The sequence below is a fragment of the Syzygium oleosum genome, unplaced genomic scaffold (assembly GCF_021117445.2).
Source record: "Syzygium oleosum isolate NSW1041296 unplaced genomic scaffold, Sole_v2.1 Sole_v2.48, whole genome shotgun sequence".
In the NCBI taxonomy this organism is placed as follows: Eukaryota; Viridiplantae; Streptophyta; class Magnoliopsida; order Myrtales; family Myrtaceae; genus Syzygium; species Syzygium oleosum.
This window is the reverse complement of record NW_026607532.1, coordinates 1,694,131-1,716,845: the sequence shown is the minus strand read 5'-3', so window position 1 is coordinate 1,716,845 and position 22,715 is coordinate 1,694,131. Positions and strand designations below refer to the sequence as shown.

Genomic DNA, 22,715 nt, shown 5'->3' with positions numbered 1-22,715 from the left:
ACTTTCATAATATTATTGTCTATCACAGTATTCATAAACTAAGTTCAAATGGTTATCTGTACTTATTTAAAATAAAAATAAAAAAAGCAAGCTTTGTAGAGAGATTGATCGCAGAGGGAGGGAGGGAGGGAGGAAGGAGAAGCGGAGGAAGATGATATACCGCAAGTGGAGTCTGCTCACTGGTCCCGCCGCCATACTCAGCGGCATCGTGGCCACTGTGGTCGTCGCCATTTACATCTTCGTCGAACACGTAAATCCAAATGTCTCTCCTCCTCCATTTCATTCTCTCTCTCTCTCTCTGTTTGATTTCTTATAGGTTTCTGCTTGTTTCATTAGCTTGCCTTCTGCTTTCCACTTGGCTTTCGTCTCATTGTAGTAATTCGTGGACAGTGATATGGAGCTCAATTGCATTAGGGACTGGTTTACCTGCTGACCGAGAAGCAGCATTGATGCTGCAACAGGTCCATCATCGGCTGTTATTCGGTCTGAATCTTCACAAATTTCCTCACTCCTAGCTGCAGGCAATAATAATTAATCCCTCTTCTAGCATTGGCTAATCGGGCTCACCATTGTAAACCCCGATTAAGATATAGCGCTGCCTTGGACAAGCTAGAGCACCGAAAGGATCCCGTTCATTGTGCCGTAGTTAAGTATATTTTCATCACCCGATGGTATAATAAATGGAATCAGAGAACTGACTTTTCGAATGTTTATCCTAGCATAAGATGAATCCACTGGAACATACAGAACCCAAATGCTTCTATCCTCCATAATCTTTCGCCAAGCATGTGTGTATTGGTCGGATCATCTGTTTGTGAGCGATTCTGGGCTGCACAAAATTGATCTTTGAGGTCTAGGATGTTTAGAAATTGCTTAAGACTCAAGGGTAAGGGCGTCGACCATTGGGCTCGTTCTTCCCTCCAGCTTGAATAAGTTTTCTTACCGTTGAATTGGTTTTCTTTCTTATATACCGTTGAATTAGTTTTCTTTCTTGTCACCTCTCATACCGTTGAATTGAAATTTGCCATCATAAGTTTATTCATTTATTAGTTTATTAAACAATAGTTATGATCTTTTGATCGTAATAAAAAAAAGAGTTACGATAACGAGCAGTTATGATAACGAGTGATGCAAGGTGTACTAAGAAAGTTTTGCTAAATGACGTGGTCATCCGTGTGGCTCTCATCTTAGGTTTCTTGACTTGTAAACCCAAAGAAGTTGAAGATATTTCTCTCATGGCCTCAAAATGTCCCCGACCTCATCGTCGTATGTACTTTGGGAGGTCGCAACAGCTATATCATTTCATTCTGGTCACTCCATTATTTGCATGTTAGATCTTATCGTTCCAACGTAACATTGAAGCTATAGGATGTCTGATCCAACCAAACATTTCTCTTATAGAAAAAATAAAGAAATCTTACTTTGTTGTTGTACTCTATTTAAATCGCATCTTAAGAAAATACCTACATAAAAAATCAAGTATGGTAACATGTTTAATCCTATGACTGGAGAGAAAATTATCCAAAAAGTCCTAAATCTACTACTTTTTTGCTAATTCAGTCCTAAATCTTTTAATTTTGTCAATTTAGTCATAAACATTTTGCATTTGTACCAATTTAATCCATCTGGCCAATTTTAGCCGGCCAACGCTAGCCTGGCAATTTTTAATATTTTAATATTTTTTCGAATTTTTTTAATTTTTTTCCTTTTTTTCTATCTTTTTTCTTCTTCTTTTTTCTGCCTTTCTTCCCTCACCGGCCTCAGCCAGCCAAGGTGAAGCTAACCTCACCATCGCTGGTTTCTCCCTCGCCCAATGACAGCAAAGTCGGCCTTGCCATGCCTAACCTTGCCCTACTAGGGGCGGGCGAGACTCGCCCTCGCTAGTGGCCGGCGGGGGTGATCTTCGCCTGAGGCCGGCGAGGTAGACCTCACCTACCCTCGCCTCTAGACAGTCGCCGGACTAGCTAGGGAAGAAGGGCTAAAAAAATTCAAAAAAAAATTAATAAAAAAATTCGAAAATAAATATCAAAATATTAAAAAATTGCCACATCAGCGTTGGTCAGACGGCCAGTACCAGCTGTCATTCACATCATCATCCACTAGCCAAAATTGGCCAGATGGACTGGATTGGCACAAATACAAAAGGTTTACGACTAAATTGGTAAAAATACAATAGGTTTAAGACTTTTTGGACAATTTCCCTATTGGATATGTGGTGTTTGTATTATTTCTTACACATTTCATAATTACCCTTCCACATAAAAGTTTAAAAATCAGACCACCTAATGAAGCCAATTTATTAAGTGACCATCAAATTCACGGATATCTTATGGCTACCAACTACACCCATAAGTAACCATTGAATTTCTCCTAGATTGGTTCTTTCTTTTCCCTTCAAGTATAATCACTCAACGTTCTAGTGTGTGCCTCAATACTAGTAGATATATAGCATAACATGATTAAACAAAATTTCATCAAAGTTTCATGCTATTCGCTATGTACCATTTCTCCAAATAACATATAATAATGAATTCAAGTAAAGCAAGAAATAGCATGGATAACAGCAGGAGTTAATGGTGGCTAAAGTGACCAAGCAGAAGCAGATTCAAGACAGATACGTTATCCCACCCAATACATAGGCCCTTCCCTCAGCCATCAAAATAGGATTGCCTTTTAGTCTTCAAACTTCATCGAAATGATCATTAAGGACTCAAAGTTCACAGTATCAGTTTAGTTTTTTATCCACATGACCCACTTAGAGTGGCAAGTGAAGAGTATGCCTGCTTCCCTGAGAAGTAGCATATCACCTTATCAAAGATTTATTCCTATCCTTCAAGTAACATTAGGCCTATAGATTCTAAAAGTTTACAAGAACATGATAAGAAAGTGGGAAGATTTTTAGGGAAAGTTCATTGTTATTTTATTAAAACACTTCCTCGCCTTTTATAACTGAAGGTAAGGGCATCACAGGAATTACATAAGGAAGCCAACACTTATGACTGTTTTTCAATAATACATCCTGGGAGGATAGACAATTATAAAGTGACACCAACACAATAGGGTAGGAAGATTCCGACATATTATTGAAAAATTATAAAGCACGCATATTGACAATCTGGCAAGATTCCTTCACTTCTGACGGGTTCATGGTACATGCCCAGATTACGGTGCACGTTTGATTAGAATACTCGTCTGAGTCACTGTTCACGTGACACTTGTTGTCTAGATAAGATTCTTCAAATTTTTGTCTAAAGTCCCAACGGTCTTTAGAGAAATCCATTGGCTCTGGTTGATTACGCTTATATTCTTCTAGAACCTGGTGGATTTGTCTCTGGTGGCCCAATGTGCTTGCAAATAATCCCACGGCATTTCTTCTTTCATATGCACCAAGGAAGAGGAATTTCAGCACAGTTCGATTCCATTTGCAAAGGATGCGTTGGACTTCTCTATATTCTCCACTAATTTCCCAAAAAAAAATTGCACCAAAGTACTTGTACAAATGTACTACAAGACATGGACAACCTATTGGCTTGTTGGTCCTCTAGTGAACAATTTCCATTCTTTGTGAAAGAGAATGGTAGTGTGATCTTAAGGACTTGGGGCTCTGCATTTTAGCTCTGTGAAGAACACATATTGCCAGTAGGGTAAAGAATAAAACCACTTTAATACCCAGCAAAGTGCTTGCGCTAATAATTCTGAAACCTTCGTTTAGAAAAGTAATGGTGATGCGGTAGATAATGGCCGTGGGAAACTTGATTCCAATGGCATACTTATGAAACAAATACCAATATAACCATTTAAGTTCAAGGAAAGCCGCAACCACCTAGTTATCACGGCATGACGTTTCAAAATTAATCAATTATTCACATTTAAAGAAGAATTTATATGTATTAGACTTTCAGTCCGCATGAGCCAAAACTTAATAGAACATAATTTTTGCTCCACCTGTAATTAAAGCTGATTTAATATACCAACTCATCTAGCCACTTACCAATTTGTTATCTTGCTAGATTTTGAAAAGTACCAACATCTTATACTTCCAAGATTACCAACTATTTTTTTAAAAAAATTATCACCATTTATTCTCATGGTTTGAAGCGACTAACTTGTATTCGAATCACAAATTTTAATTTTGCTGACATACCAACATTCATCACTTTAATATACCAACTCATTTAGTCACTAACCAACTTTTTATCTTGTTAGATTTTGAAAAGTACCATCATTTCCTAATACTTCAAAGATTACTTATTACTTTAATAATCTACGAACATATATTATTGTGTTCTACCAACGCCTTCGAAGTTATTTTTATTCGAAAATTACCAGTCTTAATTTGACTGAAGTATTCGTTATATTAAAAAATAATGGGACAAATGAAGATACGTCAGTCAAATTAAGGTTGACAAGTTCAAATAAAAGTGTTGGTAACCTACACGAATAAATGTTGGTAGATTATTAAAATAGTTGGTCATCTCGAAAGTAAATATGAAATTATTTGTGCTTTTCAAAACCTAGCAAAATAAAAAGTTGGTAAGTGACCAAGGTAAGTTGATATGTTAATGTGACGAATGTTGGTACGTCGATCAAATTAAGATTGATAATTTTGAATAAAAGTTAGTGACTTCAAACGTGTTGGTAAGGCATAAGAGTAAATATTGATATATTATGAAAACATATGGTAATTCTAAAAGTATAAAGAAATGTTGATACTTTTCAAATTGAACTAAGATAAAAAGTTGGTAAGTCACTACAAGTAGTTGATATATTAATGTGACGTTGTCAGTACATCAGTCAAATTAAGGTGGTAATTTCTTATAAAAGTTAGTAATTTTCAAGATGTTAGTAAACCATAAATAATAATGTTCGTAAAATATTACAATAGTTGGTAATATCTAAATTATATGGAAATGTTGGTATTTTTCAAAATCAAGAAAGATAAAGAGTTGGTAAGTGACTAACATTAGGTGGTAATGCAAAGAACATTGGCGCTTCAATCAATTTAAGATTGATAAATTCATATATAAGTTAATAGCTTCAAACGCACTGGCAAGTCACAAGAAAAAATGTTGGCAGATTAATAAAGTAGTTGACTATCTGGAAAGTGTAAAGAAAGGTTGGAACTTTTGTAAATCGAGCAACATAAAAAATTGGTAAATTGATCAAAATTAGTTGATATCCAAATGTGACGAATGTTGGTACATCGGTTAGATTTTCAAAACCAGAAAAATAATATGTTGGTAATCGACTAAAACTATTTGGTATCTTAATGTAACGAATGTTGGTATTTCAATAAATTAAGGTTGGTAATTTTGAATATAAGTTAGAAAATTCAAATGTGTTGGCGAGCTACAAAAATGTTGTAGATTTATTAAAATTATTGGTTATTTTTAAAATATAAAAACGTGTGCACACTTTTCTATACGAGGCAAGATAAAAAGTTGTTAAATGATCAAAATTAGTTGGTATCTATGTGCTGAATGTAGATACATGCAGCAAATTAAGGTTGCTAATTTCAAATACAAGTTAGTAATTTCAAAGGTGTTGGTAAGCCATAAGAATAAATGTTGGTAGATTATTGAGGTAAATGGTAGTCTTGAAAGTATAAATAAATGTTGGTAATTTTTATACCCCACACAAGATAAAAAGTTACTAACTTACTAAAATAAGATGGCATCTTAATTTGACAATTGTTGGTACACTAATCAAATTAAAGTTGGTAATTTTTTATAACAATTTTCAAGGGTTAGTAAGTCACAAAAATAAATGTTGCAAGATTATTAAAGTAGTTAGCAATCTTTGAAGTAGAGAATGTTGACACTTTTTCAGAACCAAGGAAGATAAAAAGCTGACCAATGACTAAAATCAGTTGGTATTTTAACATGATGTATTTCAATGAAAATAAGATTGATAAAAATTAGTAACTTCCAAGGCATTCATAAGTGTTGACACCAAAAAATGATTAATAATCATTATAGACAACTTGCAAGACCAGTTGATGAAAACAGAGTTTGGTCAAAATTGAAGTCATCAATGGACAAAATAGTCAACAACTCGAAAGGAATGGATAACTCGCCAATAAAGTTATCAACAAGAAAACATCACAAAGGTTATCAACAAAGGCCTTCATCAATCAATGAGGTTGATAGCCACCTATTATAGATTTTGCTAGGTGTTGGAGCATGAAGACAAAGATGGATCAACACAAGTGTAGAAGATCGTGTTTGTAACTTTTTAACTGTAAATATGTCTATGAATTTATTTGTAGATTCAAATTCAATAACTACTTGTAAGTAATTGCCGATGGTGGGTCATAAATACCTACATTGTAATCTTTATAAAAGTCGTATAATCATTCACAGAACATCTATCATATGTTCTTGCGGATTTATCTTTATACTTTACTTACTTGCAAATTATTTTTACGGCACTTTAAATTTCTAGTAGTTGCATTACAATTCTTTAATTTCCAGCCATTTCCTTTCTTGTCCAAAATCAATAGTTTCCTTTCACAACTTTTATCAATTCAATTCGATCAATCGTATACTAAAAGATATTATGCTTTTCTGGTGAAACAGTAAGACACAAGAATAAATGTTGGTAGATCGATAAAGTAGTTGGTAATCTTTAGAGTATAAAAAATCTAGATACTTTTCTAAATCAAGCAAGATAAAAAAAGTTGTTAATTAACTAAAATTAGTTAGTATTTTAATGTGATGAATGTTGGTACATCAATCAAATTAAGGTTTGTAATTTAAATAAAACTTAGTAACTTCAAAAGCATATGTAAACACAAAATAAATGTTTGTACATTATTTAAATTGTTGGTAATCTTGCAAGTATTATTAAATGTGGTTATTTTTCAAAACCAAGCAAGATAAAATGTTGCTAAATTATTAAAATTAGTTGGTATCTTAATATGATGAATGTTGGTGCATTGAACAAATTAAAGTTGGTAATTCCTAATAAAAGCTAGTAACTTTCACAGCATTGGCAAGCCATAAAATAATGGGAAAATTCCAAAAAGTAACCCGAAATGAAGTCATTTTCTCAAATAAGGACCTAAAGTGGATCTTGTCTCAAATAAGGGTTTGAAATGAATCTTGTCTCAAATAAGGACCTGAAGTGGCCATATCAGTCTTAAATAAGGACCTGACCTCAACGGCTAAAAGGTATTTTCGTCTTTTACTTTTTTTAATTTTTTTCTTTTTTTTCTTTCTTTTTTACCTTTTTCTGTTTTTTTCTTTCCCTTTTCCTTTTCCTTTTCTTTTTTTTTCCTCTCTTACATCCACCGGACATTGCCGGGCCGGCGGGAGAGCCGCCTCGCACGGGCGGCAAGAAATTCCACCTCACTTTGGCCGTGCGAGGCGAGGCTAGCCCTGTGCGAGGCGACCCTCGCTCAACGTTGGCGAGGGCAGCCCTTGCCGGAGGCTAGCGGAGGTCGCCGGCCAGACGCAATGACGGCTGGAGGGAAGAAGAAAAAAGGAAAAAGAAAAAAGAAAAAAGAAAAGAAAAGGAAAAGGAAAGGAAGGTAAAATATATATACTTATAATTTTTTTGACTAAAATACCCCTTCTCCGACGACGGAATAGTCACCAGCTAGCCAAAAGTCCTTACTTGAGACAATTTAGCCACTTAAAGCCCTTATTTGAGACGATTTGGCCACTTCAAGCTTTTATTTGAGACAATATTCACTTCAAACTCTTATTTGAGAAAATGATTCAACTTCGGGCCCATTTTTGAAATTTTCCCTAAAATAATTGTTGGTATATTGTTAAAATAGTTGGTAATTTTTTAAGTATAAATAAAATGTTGATACTTGACAAAACTTGTTAGTAAGTTACTAAAGGGCGACTGGTTTAACAAGTTATTTGTCACTTGTCCGTTCCCAGTGGATTCAACATTTACCAACCCTGTCAGTGATACACTAACATGGAATTGTGTATCGCTTTTTAACTCCACGAACGTCAGAAACGTCCCATGACTTAAGGTAACGTTGAAGTTTTTATATCCTCTTTAAAGAAAGAAAAGAGGGAACTACAAAAAAACAAACAAGATTGCAACACGACAACGTGAAGCACTTCCATGATTTCTCATATCTATTGTACAATATTACGACATGTCATCATAATCAACTACAAAAACGAAGCAATACACGGCGAAATCGATTTATGACATTATGACAAATCGTGGTAACCAATTGTGAAAATTGTAGAAAAAAGTGAGAGCACAGTACACTAATGTACCTCATAAGCTCCCCGTGAACCTGGTTGGTAATAAAACCGAAATTCGAAATTCCAATGGACCAAATTATTAAAGCGCTCAGGGCGTTCAAATCGGACGTACATATGACTTGGCCATCCGAGTCTGGCTTTGCTTTTAGGGACGGTCTCAAAGCTTCTTTAGTAACGAGAAAGAGAGAATTTGATGTCATGAGGCCCACGTCCTAGAATCCAAATGCTGCTTTTGGGATGCCTAGACAAGGATGGCACTGAAAATCTTCGTTTCAAGCTCGAAAAAGTTATGGTCTCTCACACAAAAGTAAGTTGCTTTATTCGGGAGCGGACAGGAGTTGAAATCAGGTACATTGCTGCTAAAGGTTATACTTTGATATTTCTTTCTCGAGTTAATACCATGAAAAACCTCGTATTATCCCAAATTAATCTTTTGATCACGAAAAATCTCAAACTGATACACCAGTTATAAATTTACCCCAAACTAATTTTTTGACCACAAAAAACCCCAAACCGGTACATCTGTGACAAATTTACCCTAAACTAATTTTTTGACCATCAAAAACCCCAAAATGGCAATCCTGTGACAAATTTACTCTACGTTAGTGGACCCGTTTGGGGTTTTTCGTGATATTTACCCTATAGATTTTAATGTTAATTTGTCACGTCACCATACCACGTCACAATGTGCCATCCACATCAGCAAATTAACAGTAAAATTTGACGGCAGCTAACAGAGGGTAAATTTGTCACAGGTGTACCAGTTTGGAGTTTTTTGTGGTAAAAAATTAGTTTGGGGTAAATTTATCACTGGTGTACCAGTTTGGGATTTTTTGTAGTTAAAAATTTAATTTGGGGTAAAATTATCACTAGTATACCAGTTTTGGATTTTTCGTGGTATTAACCCTTCCTCTTTTTACAAGCTCAAGGAGATTTTTTTTTTTTTACTTTATACTAAAAGTCTGGCAGTTTGTCAATGATAATTGTTATAGTTCAACTCTTAAAATTTTTCTTTGAAGGGGGGCGTTGGGACTCAAGGGTAATTTGTCTTAGATTAAGTGAACTTGGAAGGTGGGGGTCATTGAAAAAAGGACAGTATATATAGTATATAGTCTCAACAAGATGACTACACGTATCTTAATCAAGTATGGGGCGTGTAGATAAGAATATGATTAATAAGCCTAACGAAGAATCTATATCCCTTTGAACCAACTTTCCGTCCATCCCGTTGGCTTTGAGAGCTTCCTCTTGAAACTCAGAAAGTAAGATTGATAGGGAGTGAAAGAATTCGTCTTTCCACATAAATCAAAGGTTTTTTTTTTCTAATTAACATGAGTATCCAAGCTTTGCCACTCGACTTAACCTTATGGATACACACAAATCGATCATTTACGTGTATCAGCTAAGGCTTCACCCATAAAGGGCCGGGCATGGCTCCCAAAGTTAATATGAATGGATGACATGGTGATTTGAACACATGATCTAATAGATCCAAATCAAGTGATTAACCCACTCAGCCAATCACTTCAGAGTTGAATAAACGAAAGTTCCAAGCTATCATTCTTTAGATAGCGATAAATTCAAGAAAACAAGAAATAACATGCCTCACCATGTGAGCAAGTAACAAGAATGTACACATACCTATTGGTACCCACTAACATACGCGAGTCGTGACAACAATCCACTAATCAAGGCTGCTTTGTCCCTTTTGAACATAAGAAACGAATAGCCAAAGCCTCACCTACCAACTTCAGTTTTTGGGTCGAAAAGCAACACCCTTGACGACTAGCCCCCGTTTCCAATTAGCACTGCATTCGGATATACGAAATGTGATTTCTCCGATATTTTCGCACGAAGTCATGAATTCGCCCATCAAAATGTTTTTCCACTTCCGTCGGGGCATATCCTGCAAACTCTCCATGCTTTCCAGTTTTGACGCATCCGGTAGAGTAAGGTTGATGTTCACGGGAACGCCCCAACCCTGACTTGACTCAGTCATTGATGCCACCAACGAGACTTCATACAAGGTCTTCGGAGAGAGCATGATCGTTCGGAACTTCCCACTGATTTCCAGCAAGCACACACTTCTCAGTTCAGCTACCTCAACATCCACATTACTGTGAAAATTAAAGTTCAATGTAAGGGTTGGACTTTTGCGGAAGAAGAATGGCTGATGTGTTCATTCCCCCATCAAATTAGAGGATGAAATGAAAGAAAAAAAAATAGCTACACATGAGTTGCTTCAATAGATTTTCCTAGTGCAGATCATATTTACATAAGAAGTGCTTGCCGGAACAAAGGGATAATTGTGTTGCAAGTGGAATAAAATAGCAAGGAATGAGATCCAAGCGGAAAATGAACAATTATATGGAATCTGAAGAACTTAGAATGGGGCTCCGATACTACATTAGAATGTCCAAACCAAAAATTTGAACCAATAGTCATAAATACTTAACTTCACATGTTAACTAAAAGGATAGAAGATTGGTAACCCTTTCAAAACACTCCATCACCGGTTAAAAGGCAAAAATGATAATAGCTTTTATATGATAAACAATCTGTCATAAATAGTTAACTTCACATGTCTGTGAATTTTCTTTTACAAGTGCATTGACCAAGTACCAGAACTGAAACATCCATACTTTTCGATTAGAGCTTGTGTACTTCATGTTTTGCATAGGTTGGTGTACAGATGAACATAAATTATTCAAACGAAGCAGCGAGGAGCTAAAAACAAACTACAAGTCATTGCAGCCTACGACCCGAACGAGCACAAGAGATGAATTCGCTTTTTTTTGTCCAAGAAAAAGAAAATTTGATAACAACGAGGAAATCAAATGTTTTCTTGTTTTCTTTTTTAGCAGATTTTTTCCAAGAGAAATGATGATCTCATTTTCTTTTGTTCTTTTCTTTTTTTTTTTTAGAATATTGACACCTCTTACCCGGACTCTTTGACGGTCGTCCATCCCCAGTACTGGTCGGAGTCGGCCCATGTAATTGCAAGCTCCCTCGCAAACACCATGAAGCAATTCTTGTTCAGATGCCTGTCGACCCAGTACTTCTGAAAGGATGAAATTTCGTATTCATTTCTACAATTACAGCATATATCAAAGTCCATATAAAATGCTCTTTTCTTTTTCAATTTAGAACGAAGGTCAGAAAAATCGCGTGTGAGAGAGAGAGAGAGAGAGAGAGAGAGGCTCACTCTCTGCCCCTGTTGCAAAACCACTCCGTCGAAGAGCTGATCGCAGAGCATGTCGAGAGACGAAGTTTCAATTGGCACGTCAGAATCTTTCACAATGGCCACGTAATTGTGTGGAGGTCTTGGTACTCTTGCCTCCACTGTTTGCTTAGGCGTCTGTGAGCCCATCTCTTTGGCTTCTTCATGGATCTCAGCTTCAGCTTCCATGTCAGGAGGTGGCCAATGCTGCTCCTGTATCAAGGGTGTAGAGAGACAGAGACAGAGAGAGGAGCTACCAGTTTCGTTTATCCCAAATTATATCGATGGACCCACTATTAATAGTTGTAAAAGTAAGGGTCATTACTACGAAAAACCCCAAACCGATATACATATGAAGAAATTTACCTAAAATTAATTTTTTGACTATCAAAAACACCAAATTTGTACACATGTGATAAATGTACCATCCGTTAAATTTTGCCGTTAAATTGCTGAATTGAATGACACATGACAGTTTTTTTTAATCGAAAACACGTGGTAGTTGACAGGTGTATAAGTTTGAAGTTTTATCCTCTATTTGTCACAGGTGTACTAGTTTGTGATTTTTCATTGTATTAATCCAATCTGACGGAAACTAACAGATAATATATTTGTCACAAGTATACTAGTTTGGGATTTTTTATGGTCAAAAAATTAATTTGGGGTAAATTCGTCACAGGTGTATCAGTTTGAGGTTTTTGGTGGTCAAAACATTAGTTTGGAGTAAATTCATCACAGATGTACCAGTTTAGGGTTTTTCGTGATATTATCCTTAAAAGTAATAATTCAAAAATGAGGCTCTATGTCTTCTTCAATAGAAAACTTTCTTTGGGTTACCCTCTTGACCAAAACTTGAAATATTCATAAACTAAGCACAAGTAAATGATCCGGACTTATGTAAAGTCGTGCATGCATTGAAGAGAGAAGCCATAATGTTTGCCTTCAATTCCACAAGGTTAATATAGAAGCTCACAAACTCTTTTCTCAGTCAGACAAAAAAAAAACTCTTCTTTTCGGAATAAACAAACCTTCATCCATTTATATACAAGGTTGATATCACAAAAAATCTCAAACCGGTACATCTGAGACAAATTTACCCAAAACTAATTTTTTAACCACTAAAAACTCCAAACCAATATGCCTGTGATAAATTTACCCTCTTTTAGTTTCTGTTAAATTTTACCGTTAAATTGCTAAGTTGGATAACACGTGACTATTGACGGATATACTAATTAGAGTTTTACCCTTCTGTTTGTCACAAATTTATCAATTCTTTCTTGTCACCTCTCATAAATTTACTATGTTGCGAGTAGGCTTTCAAAACCTTAACCCCCGACTTTGTTTGTATCAGCCAACATCCTACAACTAAGTTTACGAAGCAAACTCGGCCATGGTTTCAGAGCTACGAACTAGGTTTCTCCCGGGGAAAATTGTCCAAAAGTCTTAAACCTATTATACATTGGCCAATTCAGTCCTAAACATTTTTAAAAATTGCTAATTCAGTCATAAACCTTTCAATTGTGCCAATTTAGTCCTAAACCTATTGACTATTTACCAATTTAGTCATAAACCTTTTAACGAATTGCCAATTTAGTCCTTCCGATTAATTTTGGCCGGAAATCGCTAACATCAGCGCCAGTCGTCCTATATGGCGCTGACGTGAATTTTATTTTTTTATTTTTAAAAAAATTCAAATTTTTTATTGACTATTTTATTTTTATTATTTTCTTTTCTTTTCTTTCTTTTATTTTTTCTTTTCCCTTTCTTCTTCTTTGTTGAGCTAGCAAGGGCCGGTAGAGGTGGCTAGTCACTGGGCAAGGGCCAGTGACACCCACCAACCCGGGGCCAAGGACCGCAAAGCCATCGTCACCCGTGGGCGAGGGCGTCACGGCCCTCGCCTACCCTCGCTGTGGCCAACGAGGGCCTGGGCGAGGGCCGCGATACCCTCGTCGACCGCAACAAGGGCTCAGGCCGTCGCCAGCCACAGCGAGGGCGGGCAATGGCTCGCGATGCTATAACATCATCAATTTCGGTCCCTGGAAAATGGCTACAATTAAGTTTAGTGGTTTTCCAATCAGAGAGAATTTTATTCTTGTTCTGGAAACCCAAATTTGGATACTCTGTACCCATTTCGTTTTGTTATTTTTATGAAGACTTTTGTGATCCGAATTTCCAAACACTTCCCCTTAAAAGTTTCTCCAAACATCTTGTAGTTTTACATACTTTAATTTCAGAATTTTTGTACTGAATATGAGTAGTACGATAACCTAATTTCGGACCGTGTAAAACTGCCCAGAATGGGTATTTCTATGATGTTCACACCTTCTTGATTTTCTACAAACTTTTCTAGGCCGATTTTGAACAAATTTCTTTCACAAAATTTGTTGAGAACTTCTTTCTCCATAACATATATAAATTTGGGAATGGTTGGAGATGATTTGGATTCTGAAAAGAGCTTACTTTGAGAAGCAAAGATTTTGTTCCGTCAAACCGATTTTTAGCCTGTCTTTGAGCTACTAAAAGCTGTGTTTACAGAAGATTCAGATTTTATGTTCTCATGGAAAATATTTTTTAAGGTCTTGTTTATGACATATTCAAATTTTGGAATTTTCGAAGTTCACTTACTATGTTTTTAAGCCCGATTTCTAGAACAATGCAAAAACTGCCGATTTTGTCATATTTCAAATATTCATCATTTTCTATATGAAAACGTTGGAATATCGACTTGATGTCTTCTAGTGATTTTGTGACATTCCGAATTTCGGCCCATTTTTGGGATTTATAAAACGTGAAATTCGTCAGTGTGCTTATAGTAAAAATCTCGCCCGGGAACTGATCACTCTCGGTTATTGTTTTTAAAATTGAGATTTCGCTAGAATCGCACTCGATCGAATTTGGCCGTTATTTAGAGCCCAAACTTTGGTGTCGAATTTCTCGGAGTTTCGGAACGAATTTAATTGGACGGTGTCCATATTATTGTGGTCGGCCTCGAGATTGCTCGAAATATGTGAAAAGTGAATTTTTGACCGGGTGCGAATTTGAACTAGTAGACCTCCCTCGTGGTAGTTTGATTTAATCAATTTGACCTTTGTCCCTTATTATATTCTAGGATTAATTTGGACCTTTAGATCGTTTTCAGTTTTAAATATGGGTCATCGGATCGCAATTATTATTTGAATCTTTATTTATTTATTTCGCGTCTCTCTCTCTCTCTGGTCACTTTTCCCCCTTCGCACGTTTGTCCCTCCCCCCCATCCGTCAGACCTTCTCTCTCTCCTCTCTCTTCTTCTCTCTCCTTTCTTTCTCTCTTCTTTCTTCTTCCTTCTTTCTCTCGCATCCGGTTCTGCTCCTTCCTTCTTCTTTCCTCCCCGCGCCCCGCGCCCGATCCTTGCCCCGCCGCCCCGACCGGCCGGTCTCCTCCCCGCTCCAGATCTGGTTTTTCCTCCCTTCCGCGCGTGTCTTCCATCAAGCGCTACTTCGTCAGCCGGGCGCGCGCCTCACCACCCGTCCGGCCGGCTGCTCCTGTCGACCCTCCTGAGTCGCTGCTCGTGCCGCCGATTGTCCCGAGCCCGACCGTTCCCATCTCTCCCGTCCCTTCTCTCTTTCCCTCCGGCTCGGGCCAGATCTGGCCGCGCCGGCGTTGCTCGCCGCCCCGGCCAACCGTCGCTGCCTCAGCCATCGACCGCCACCCCACCGCTTGGTCGGCCACCCAGCACCACCCCCTCCCCTGTTCTGGCCACCGCTCCCCTCACCACTGTTACGCCCTCACCGCCCACAGTTCCGTCGCCGCCCGTGGCGCCGCTCGAGCGCCGGAGCTAGCTGTATGCATCCGTGAGGAGCCCCCGCTTTGCCCCTGCTGCCGCCGTGCATGCTGCCGCCTACGGCCAGGAGCTCCCTTACCGCCGCTTGTCGCCGGCCAGTGTTCGAAACCTCACCGATCGCCGCCGCTGCGGCTGTCCGTCGATTTCCCGCCTTGACCCGTTTTCTTGCTCAAGTCGAGGTAAGCGACACCCTAAACTTCGCCTAGGACTTTGGGTATGGCTAGACTTGATTTAGGGTTGTTTAGTGTGGAATTGGGTGGCTGAATTTGAGGCCAATTAGGGGTCGATGCCGGTTGATTTTGGTAGCTGATCTTGTGCCCGCATGTTACTGATTTTGTGGTTGTTCGTGTGCCCATTTGCTGCTGAATATTGGCTGGATTGTAAGGAATTTTGTCGGGCCTATATATGCTAGAATAGCGGTCTAATCGGTGACGTTTTGTGGGCTGAAATAGGACTGATTTGGGGCGGTTCAAGGCTGAGTTTGTGGCTAATCTCGAAACAGTATTTGTGCTAGAACTTATGTTAACATGGGTGTTTGATTGTGTTTGATTTAATGTTGGATTGGCGATTGTTCGTGTTGGTTGTTTGCGCTAATATTGATGAGTTGTGACTTGGTTTGTGATCTAAAATATGATGTTATGTTGGCTATGTCGCGGCTGAATTGTTGTTGCTCTTGCGCTCGAGTTTAGAGCTCGTTTTTCGAGTCAAATGTGCTTGGTTGTGAGTTGGAATTGTTGGCCTAGGTGGGGCCGGACAAGCTTGGCGAATTGTGGCTTGAATTATTGAAAGTGTGATCAATTTATAGTATGTATGGGTTGAATTGATTCAGTGGCGTTTGAGCTCGGTTGTATGACGTTGAGTAGGTGAAAGTTTGTTTTTGAAAGGTCTGTGGGGTGTTGACCGGGACGAGGCCGGATTGATCGGAGGGCGGCACGTGGGGTGTTGACCGGGTCGTGTGAAAGTTTGTTTGTGAAAGGTCTGTGGGGTGTTGACCGGGACGAGCCGGATTGATCGGAGGGCGACTGTAGGGTGTTGACCGGGCCGTGTGAAAGTTTGTTTGTGAAAAGTCCCGTGGGGTGTTGACACGGGACAGAGCCCGGATTGATCGGAGGGCTGACCTGTGGGGTGTTGACCCGGGTCGTGAAAAAGTTGGGTGGATGTGCATGTGTTTTGTGCATAGATGAATTGGGTGAGCGTACGTATGTATGGCGTTCGAGTGATTGTGATGTACTTTTGGGATATTATTGCATTATCATGATTTGACTAATGTGCAGTGTGGGCATGTGATTGGATGGCGAGGTAAGTCCATTTATGTGAATTATATATATGTAATCGGTTAGATTGCATGCTGAACTTGTCTGGGTACGCATTGGCCTATGTGGGGTTTAGGGGTCTGCTTATTGAGATTTATCTCATCCCCCGTTGTTAAACATTTTCAGGACTGGAGTGACGGATAGTCGTCATGTGCTGTTCGGAGACCGGGAGTGACTTTGGGCATTTGATGTTTCATTCCACCTTTTTGGTTGCCCCCGTTTTGTATAGTGAAGTAGGTTACCCAACCTTTACCCCCCCCTTTTTGATGAGCGTGTTTCTGCTGTTTGTATCTGCCAAGTATTCTTATAAGATGTGTATATTGATTTTATGATAGTGCTATCCCTTTGTCATTATTTATTATTTGGGTTATTTAAATTTCGCTTCCGCTTGCCTTTATCGTTGGGTGTTTCGTTTGGGTCGGCGATACGTCCTGGGACGTCGCGTTCAATACGACCGTGGAAGGGGTGTCGCGAGCCCGTTGGGGTTCGGGGCGTGACATCCCAGTTGATTTGGTATCAGAGCAAGATCAGCTCGAACCAAGATGGTCGAAACCTGGAGTGATAAGGAGCGATGACTTTGGGGTAGCCAGTTAGGGAGACTCGTGTGCCATGCGTACCCCAGACTGTGTGATTGCGATTGCTGAGTGGTTTCTATTCAATATTATGTGAGGTGCAGGTGCGTCAGGACTTGAGGTAAGTGCACGAACTTTATTGGTTGTGATTTGGTGCTGTTTGTAATTGGTTGTTGTTTGTAATTAGTTGCCTGCTTAGTGAATTGTTGTTGTGATTCACTGCCTAGGGCTTAGACTGGTATAGTTGGCCTAGGTCTTTAATTCCCGAGGGGAAATTATAGCAGGTAAGTGAGTGGTGTGACCTTGTGAGTTTGAGCAGTTGAGGTTGAGGTCGAGGTCGTGTAGGTCCGCAAGCTAGAGTTGCAGAGGATTCCAGATGGGATGAAATTCTGAGGGCACTCGAAGAAGTTGAAATTTTAATGGGAATGATGGGAACCAAGGTTAAGGGTAAGTTAATGCGGTCAGACAGATGCAATAACTGGTTGAGTATTTTTTTGAAATAGAGACCCCCGAAGTTTGATGGGAAAAGTGACCCCGAGGCTACATCACTTTGGATATAAGAGTTGGAAAAAGGCTTTGAAGTATTGAGGTGCTTTGGTCGAGGCTTTCAATGGGAAGTACTTTTCGGAGAGTACGCGAGAGCAGAAAAAGATAAAGTTTCTTCGGCTTCGCTAAAATCGGATATCAGTCGATCAGCATGAGGTTGAGTTTGTAAAGCTGTCTAAGTACGTACCAAGGATGGTCAAGGATCATGTGGATAGGACAAGGAGGTTTCGGGATGAATTGAAATTGGAACTCCGCAGTCAGTTAGTACTCTTGAGTCTTAAGGGATTACAATGAGTTGTATGAGAGGGCTCGATGGTTGAAATGGATATGAGAGAAAGAGGTGCCAGCTTCACGGATCGTGTACGCGCCGGTTAGGAGACAATAGGAACTTGGCAAGAAGTCTATGGCGAGAGAATATGAGACTGTCCCTCCGGTAAGTAAGAACTTCGGAAAGCCGAACCACTACTCCAATGCCGCATGTCGGTCTTGTGGAAGGAGGCATGGGAATGGCCCTTGCCCAGGTGGACTTGGAGCGTGCTTTAGAGGTGGCCAGTAAGGTCATCAAGTGAGAAATTGCCGAATCGACAGGTTAGACCACTGATGTAATCGTAACGACCGCAGGTAGCACATTAAGCAAGAGCTGCCTCGCAGATTTATCAGAATCGACTAAGGACGTAAGGAAAAGTGTATGTTGTGGCTGAGAAGGAAGCGAAGGATGCACCTTGAAAGTCTAGATGCATTATGAGATGATATTGGGTGCAATAGGAGATGGTTTTGAAATTATCGCTTGAGTGGTCATGTAAGACTTATATTCAATTTTATGGTAAATAGGCGCAATCGGTTTAAGGATTTATGGATTACTGATGACATTTTGGACGGGTTTGGAAGGATGAGTTATTGCTTGGAAATTTCGGATTTTGTAAAGAACGGGAGTGATTTACTTTGGGAGATCGTTGGATTGAAATTGGATGGATTGAGCTTTGTCATGAGCTGTAGAAAGATAACTATCTTGTGGTTAACTCGTTGGTTAAGGAGTCAAGGCTAGAGGATATAGCCAAAGTGTGTAATCTTCCTGATGTCTTTCCTCGGGAATTATGCAATTGCCACACGATAGAGAAGTGGGTTTGTGGGTGAATTAGCCGGCGATAGAACCGATCTTGAAAGTGCCCTATAGGATGTCACTTTGTCGAATTGAAGGAATTGAAGGTCCAAACGCGGGAGTTATTGGATAAAGGTTTTATTCACCCGAGTGCGTCTCCATGGGGAAGCGCCAGGTGTTGTTCGTGAGGAAAAAGGATGGATCCTTGAGGTTGTGCATTGACTACAGACAATTGAACCAGGTGACCATTAAGAATAAGTATCCGTTGCCAAGGATAGATGACATGTTTGATCAGTTGCAAGGTGCATCGATATTTTCAAAGATCGACATGAGGACTGGCTATCACCAATTGAGGATTAAGAAAGAGGGTGTGCCGGAGACGGCATTAAGGACGAGAAATGGGCACTATGAGTACGGTGATGCCGTTTGGATTCACTAACGCCCCTACTGCCTTTATGGATTTAATGAATCAGGTGTTCAAGGAATTTCTGGATCAATTGGTAATTGTGTTTATAGATGATATCTGGGTATACTCGAAGAGTCCCGCTGAGCATGAGTTACATTTGGAAAAGAGTTCTACGGACCCTAAGGGAACACGCACTTTACGCTAAGTTCAGCAAGTGCGAATTTTGGCTCCATCGAGTGGCGTTCTTAGGACATGTGATATCCGGAGAAGGAATTGCAGTGGACCTGACAAAGATTGAGGTCGTCACGAATTGGCTGAGGCCGACAACCGTAACCGAGGTTCGGAGTTTCTTGGGTCTAGCGGGTTATTACCGACGTTTCGTGGAAAGGTTTTCGACATTGGCAATGCCGCTGACGCGGTTACTAAAGAAGGAAACGTAGTTTGAATGGACGGATAAGTGCGAAAGGAATTTTCATGAGTCAAAGCAGAGGTTGATGACCGCGCCGGTATTGACGGTCCCGTCAGGTCTGGAAGGATATAAAATCTAGAGTGACGCATCGCTAAGAGGACCCGGATGCGTGTTGACACCACATGGAAGAGTGGTGGCATACGCATCGCGACAATTAAGACCGCATGAGCAGAATCATCCGACGCATGATTTGGAATTAGCCGCGATTACCTTCGCTCTTAAGATTTGGAGGCATTATCTGTGTGGGGGAGAAATTTCAAAATTATACGGATCATCAAGTTTAAGGTACTTGTTTTCCTAAAAGGAATTAAATATGAGACAGCACAATTGGATGGAACTCCTTAAGGACTATGACTGTGAGATTATGTATCATCCCGGAAAAGCTAATAAAGTAGTGGATGCACTGAGCCGGAAATCGAGCATTGCGCATATGATGGTCAAGGAGTGGACTCTGTTGGAGGGAATTCGGGATTCGAAATTTAAGTTTGAGGTGAGTCGGGTCTCAAGTCTACTTGCCGCGTTAAGGATTGAGCCGGAAATTCAGACTAAGATCAAGGCCTTACAGTCAACAGACCCAGAGATTCAAAAGATTTTGAGTATGGATGTCACAAAAAGGAAATCAGACTTTCAGGTATCCGAGGATGGGATACTGAAGTTCCGTGGACGGTTGTGTGTACCCTATGATGCAGAGCTTAAGGAGGAGATTTTGTCAAAAGCTCACCGTAGTCATTACAGTATTCACCGGGGTAGTACGAAAATGTATCAAAACTTATAACAACATTATTGGTGGAACGGCATGAAAGTAGATGTAGCCAATACGTGGCAAAGTGTTTAACATGTCAGTAAGTGAAAGCGCAACACTGTAAGCCGGGTGGAATGTTGCAACCATTAGAAATCCCTGAAGGGAAGTGGGAACACATCATGATGGACTTTGTAATGGGATCACCAAGGAGTCAGAGAGGTCATGATTCGATTTGGGTAGTACTCGACCGATTGACAAAGTCTGTACATTTTCTACCGGTGCGAAAGGACTTCGCCTTAGAAAGGTATGCCGATATATACGTGTGATAATTAGTTCGTCTACATGGAATGCCAATGACGATCACCTCGGACCGTGATCCCAAGTTTACTGCCGCTTTTTGGAAAAGTCTTCACACGGCATTAGGAACAAAGTTACATTTTAGTACGGCCTATCATTCGTAAACGGATGGCCGGTCCCCGAAGGGACGATTCGAGACTTTGGAAGATATCTTGCGAGCATATGTATTGGATTTTAGAGGCAGTTGGGAAGAACAGTTGCCTTTGGTTGAGTTTGCCTATAACAATAGCTATCAGCAAAGTATCAGAATGGCACTGTTTGAAGCGTTGTATGGCAAAGCTTGTAGAACGCCGATTTGTTGGGATGAAGTGGGTGAGAAGAGTATCACGGGTCCCGAGTTGGCTCAGCAGTCAGTTGAAACGGTCAAGGTGATTTGGGAGCACCATAGAATCGAAGGTGCGACATGGGAAAGCGAAGAGTTGATGCGACACCAGTACCCCAATTTATTTGGATAGTTGGGTTGGATTGTAAATTTCGAGGACGAAATTTTTGTAAGGGGGAAGAGTTGTGACATTCCGAATTTCGGCCCATTTTTGGGATTTATAAAACGTGAAATTCGTCAGTGTGCTTATAGTAAAAATCTCGCCCGAGAACTGATCACTCTCGGTTATTGTTTTTAAAATTGAGATTTCGCTAGAATCGCACTCGATCGAATTTGGCCGTTATTTAGAGCCCAAACTTTGGTGTAGAATTTCTCGGAGTTTCGGGACGAATTTAATTGGACGGTGTCGATATTATTGTGGTCGGCCTCGAGATTGCTCGAAATATGTGAAAAGTGGATTTTTGACCGGGTGCGAATTTGGACTAGTAGACCTCCCTCGTGGTAGTTTGATTTAATCAATTTGACCTTTGTCCCTTATTATATTCTAGGATTAATTTGGACCTTTAGATCGTTTTCAGTTTTAAATATGGGCCATCGGATCGCAATTATTATTTGAATCTTTATTTATTTATTTCGCGTCTCTCTCTCTCTCTGGTCACTTTTCCCCCCTTCGCACGTTTGTCCCTCCCCCCCATCCGTCAGACCTTCTCTCTCTCCTCTCTCTTCTTCTTCTCTCTCCTTTCTTTCTCTCTTCTTTCTTCTTCCTTCTTTCTCTCGCATCACAGTTACACTCACATACACTCCTTCTCACATGTTGCCCGATGCCGTCCGCCAGCCGCCGCCCCCGACCGGCTGGTCTCCTCCCCTGCTCCAGATCTGGTTTTTCCTCCCTTCCGCGCGCGTGTCTTCCACTGCGCCGCCGTCCGCCGCCGCGCGCCTCACCACCCGTCCGGCCGGCGTTCCCGTCGACCTGGAGTCGTCGTTCGTGCCGCCGATTGTCCCGAGCCCGACCGTTCCCATCTCTCCCGTCCCTTCTCTCTTCCCTCCTTCCTCGGGCCGAGATCACGGCCACGCCGGCGTTCTTCCGCCGCTTGCGCAGCCCCCGGCCAACCGTCGCCTCGGCCATCGACCGCCACCCCACCGCTTGGTCGGCCACCCAGCACCACCCCCTCCCCTGTTCTGGCCACCGCTCCCCTCCCCTGTTCTGCCCTCACCGCCCCTGTTCCCGTCGCCGCCGTGGGCGCCAGCCTTCGAACAGCCGGGCTCTTCTGTATTCCGGCGAGGCCCCCTCTTGCCCCTCTGCCGCCCGAGCTGCTTTGCCGCCTCGGCCGGAGCTCCCCTTGCCGCCGCCGTTGCCCGGCCGTGTTCGAAGCCTCACCGATCGCCGCCCTGCGGCTGTCCCGTCGATTTCCCCGTACTTGCCCAGACCCTAGTTTTCTTGCTCAAGTCGAGGTAAGCGACACCCTAAACTTCGCCTAGGACTTTGGGTATGGCTAGACTTGATTTAGGGTTGTTTAGTGTGGAATTGGGTGGCTGAATTTGAGGCCAATTAGGGGTCGATGCCGGTTGATTTTGGTAGCTGATCTTGTGCCCGCATGTTACTGATTTTGTGGT

General features: G+C 40.6%; 1 protein-coding gene and 1 long non-coding RNA gene across 2 annotated transcripts in view; one reads left to right on the top strand and one right to left on the bottom strand.

Annotated features, from left to right (window-relative positions):
- The first annotated feature begins 124 nt into the window (after positions 1-124).
- Positions 125-22,715, top strand: part of LOC130136719 (uncharacterized) — a 35,431-nt gene continuing 12,840 nt past the window's right edge. The window contains exon 1 of the long non-coding RNA XR_008815481.1: positions 125-250. This is a non-coding gene — a long non-coding RNA (uncharacterized LOC130136719). The remainder of the gene's footprint in view (positions 251-22,715) is intronic.
- LOC130136717 (protein PHLOEM PROTEIN 2-LIKE A1-like) lies at positions 9,703-11,654 on the bottom strand. The gene is made up of 3 exons (XM_056306873.1): positions 11,440-11,654; positions 11,177-11,295; positions 9,703-10,351 (listed from the first exon to the last, which is right to left on the bottom strand). Exons 1-3 carry the CDS (start codon positions 11,641-11,643, stop codon positions 9,985-9,987), a joined length of 690 nt encoding a protein of 229 aa, XP_056162848.1. The 5' UTR covers positions 11,644-11,654; the 3' UTR covers positions 9,703-9,984.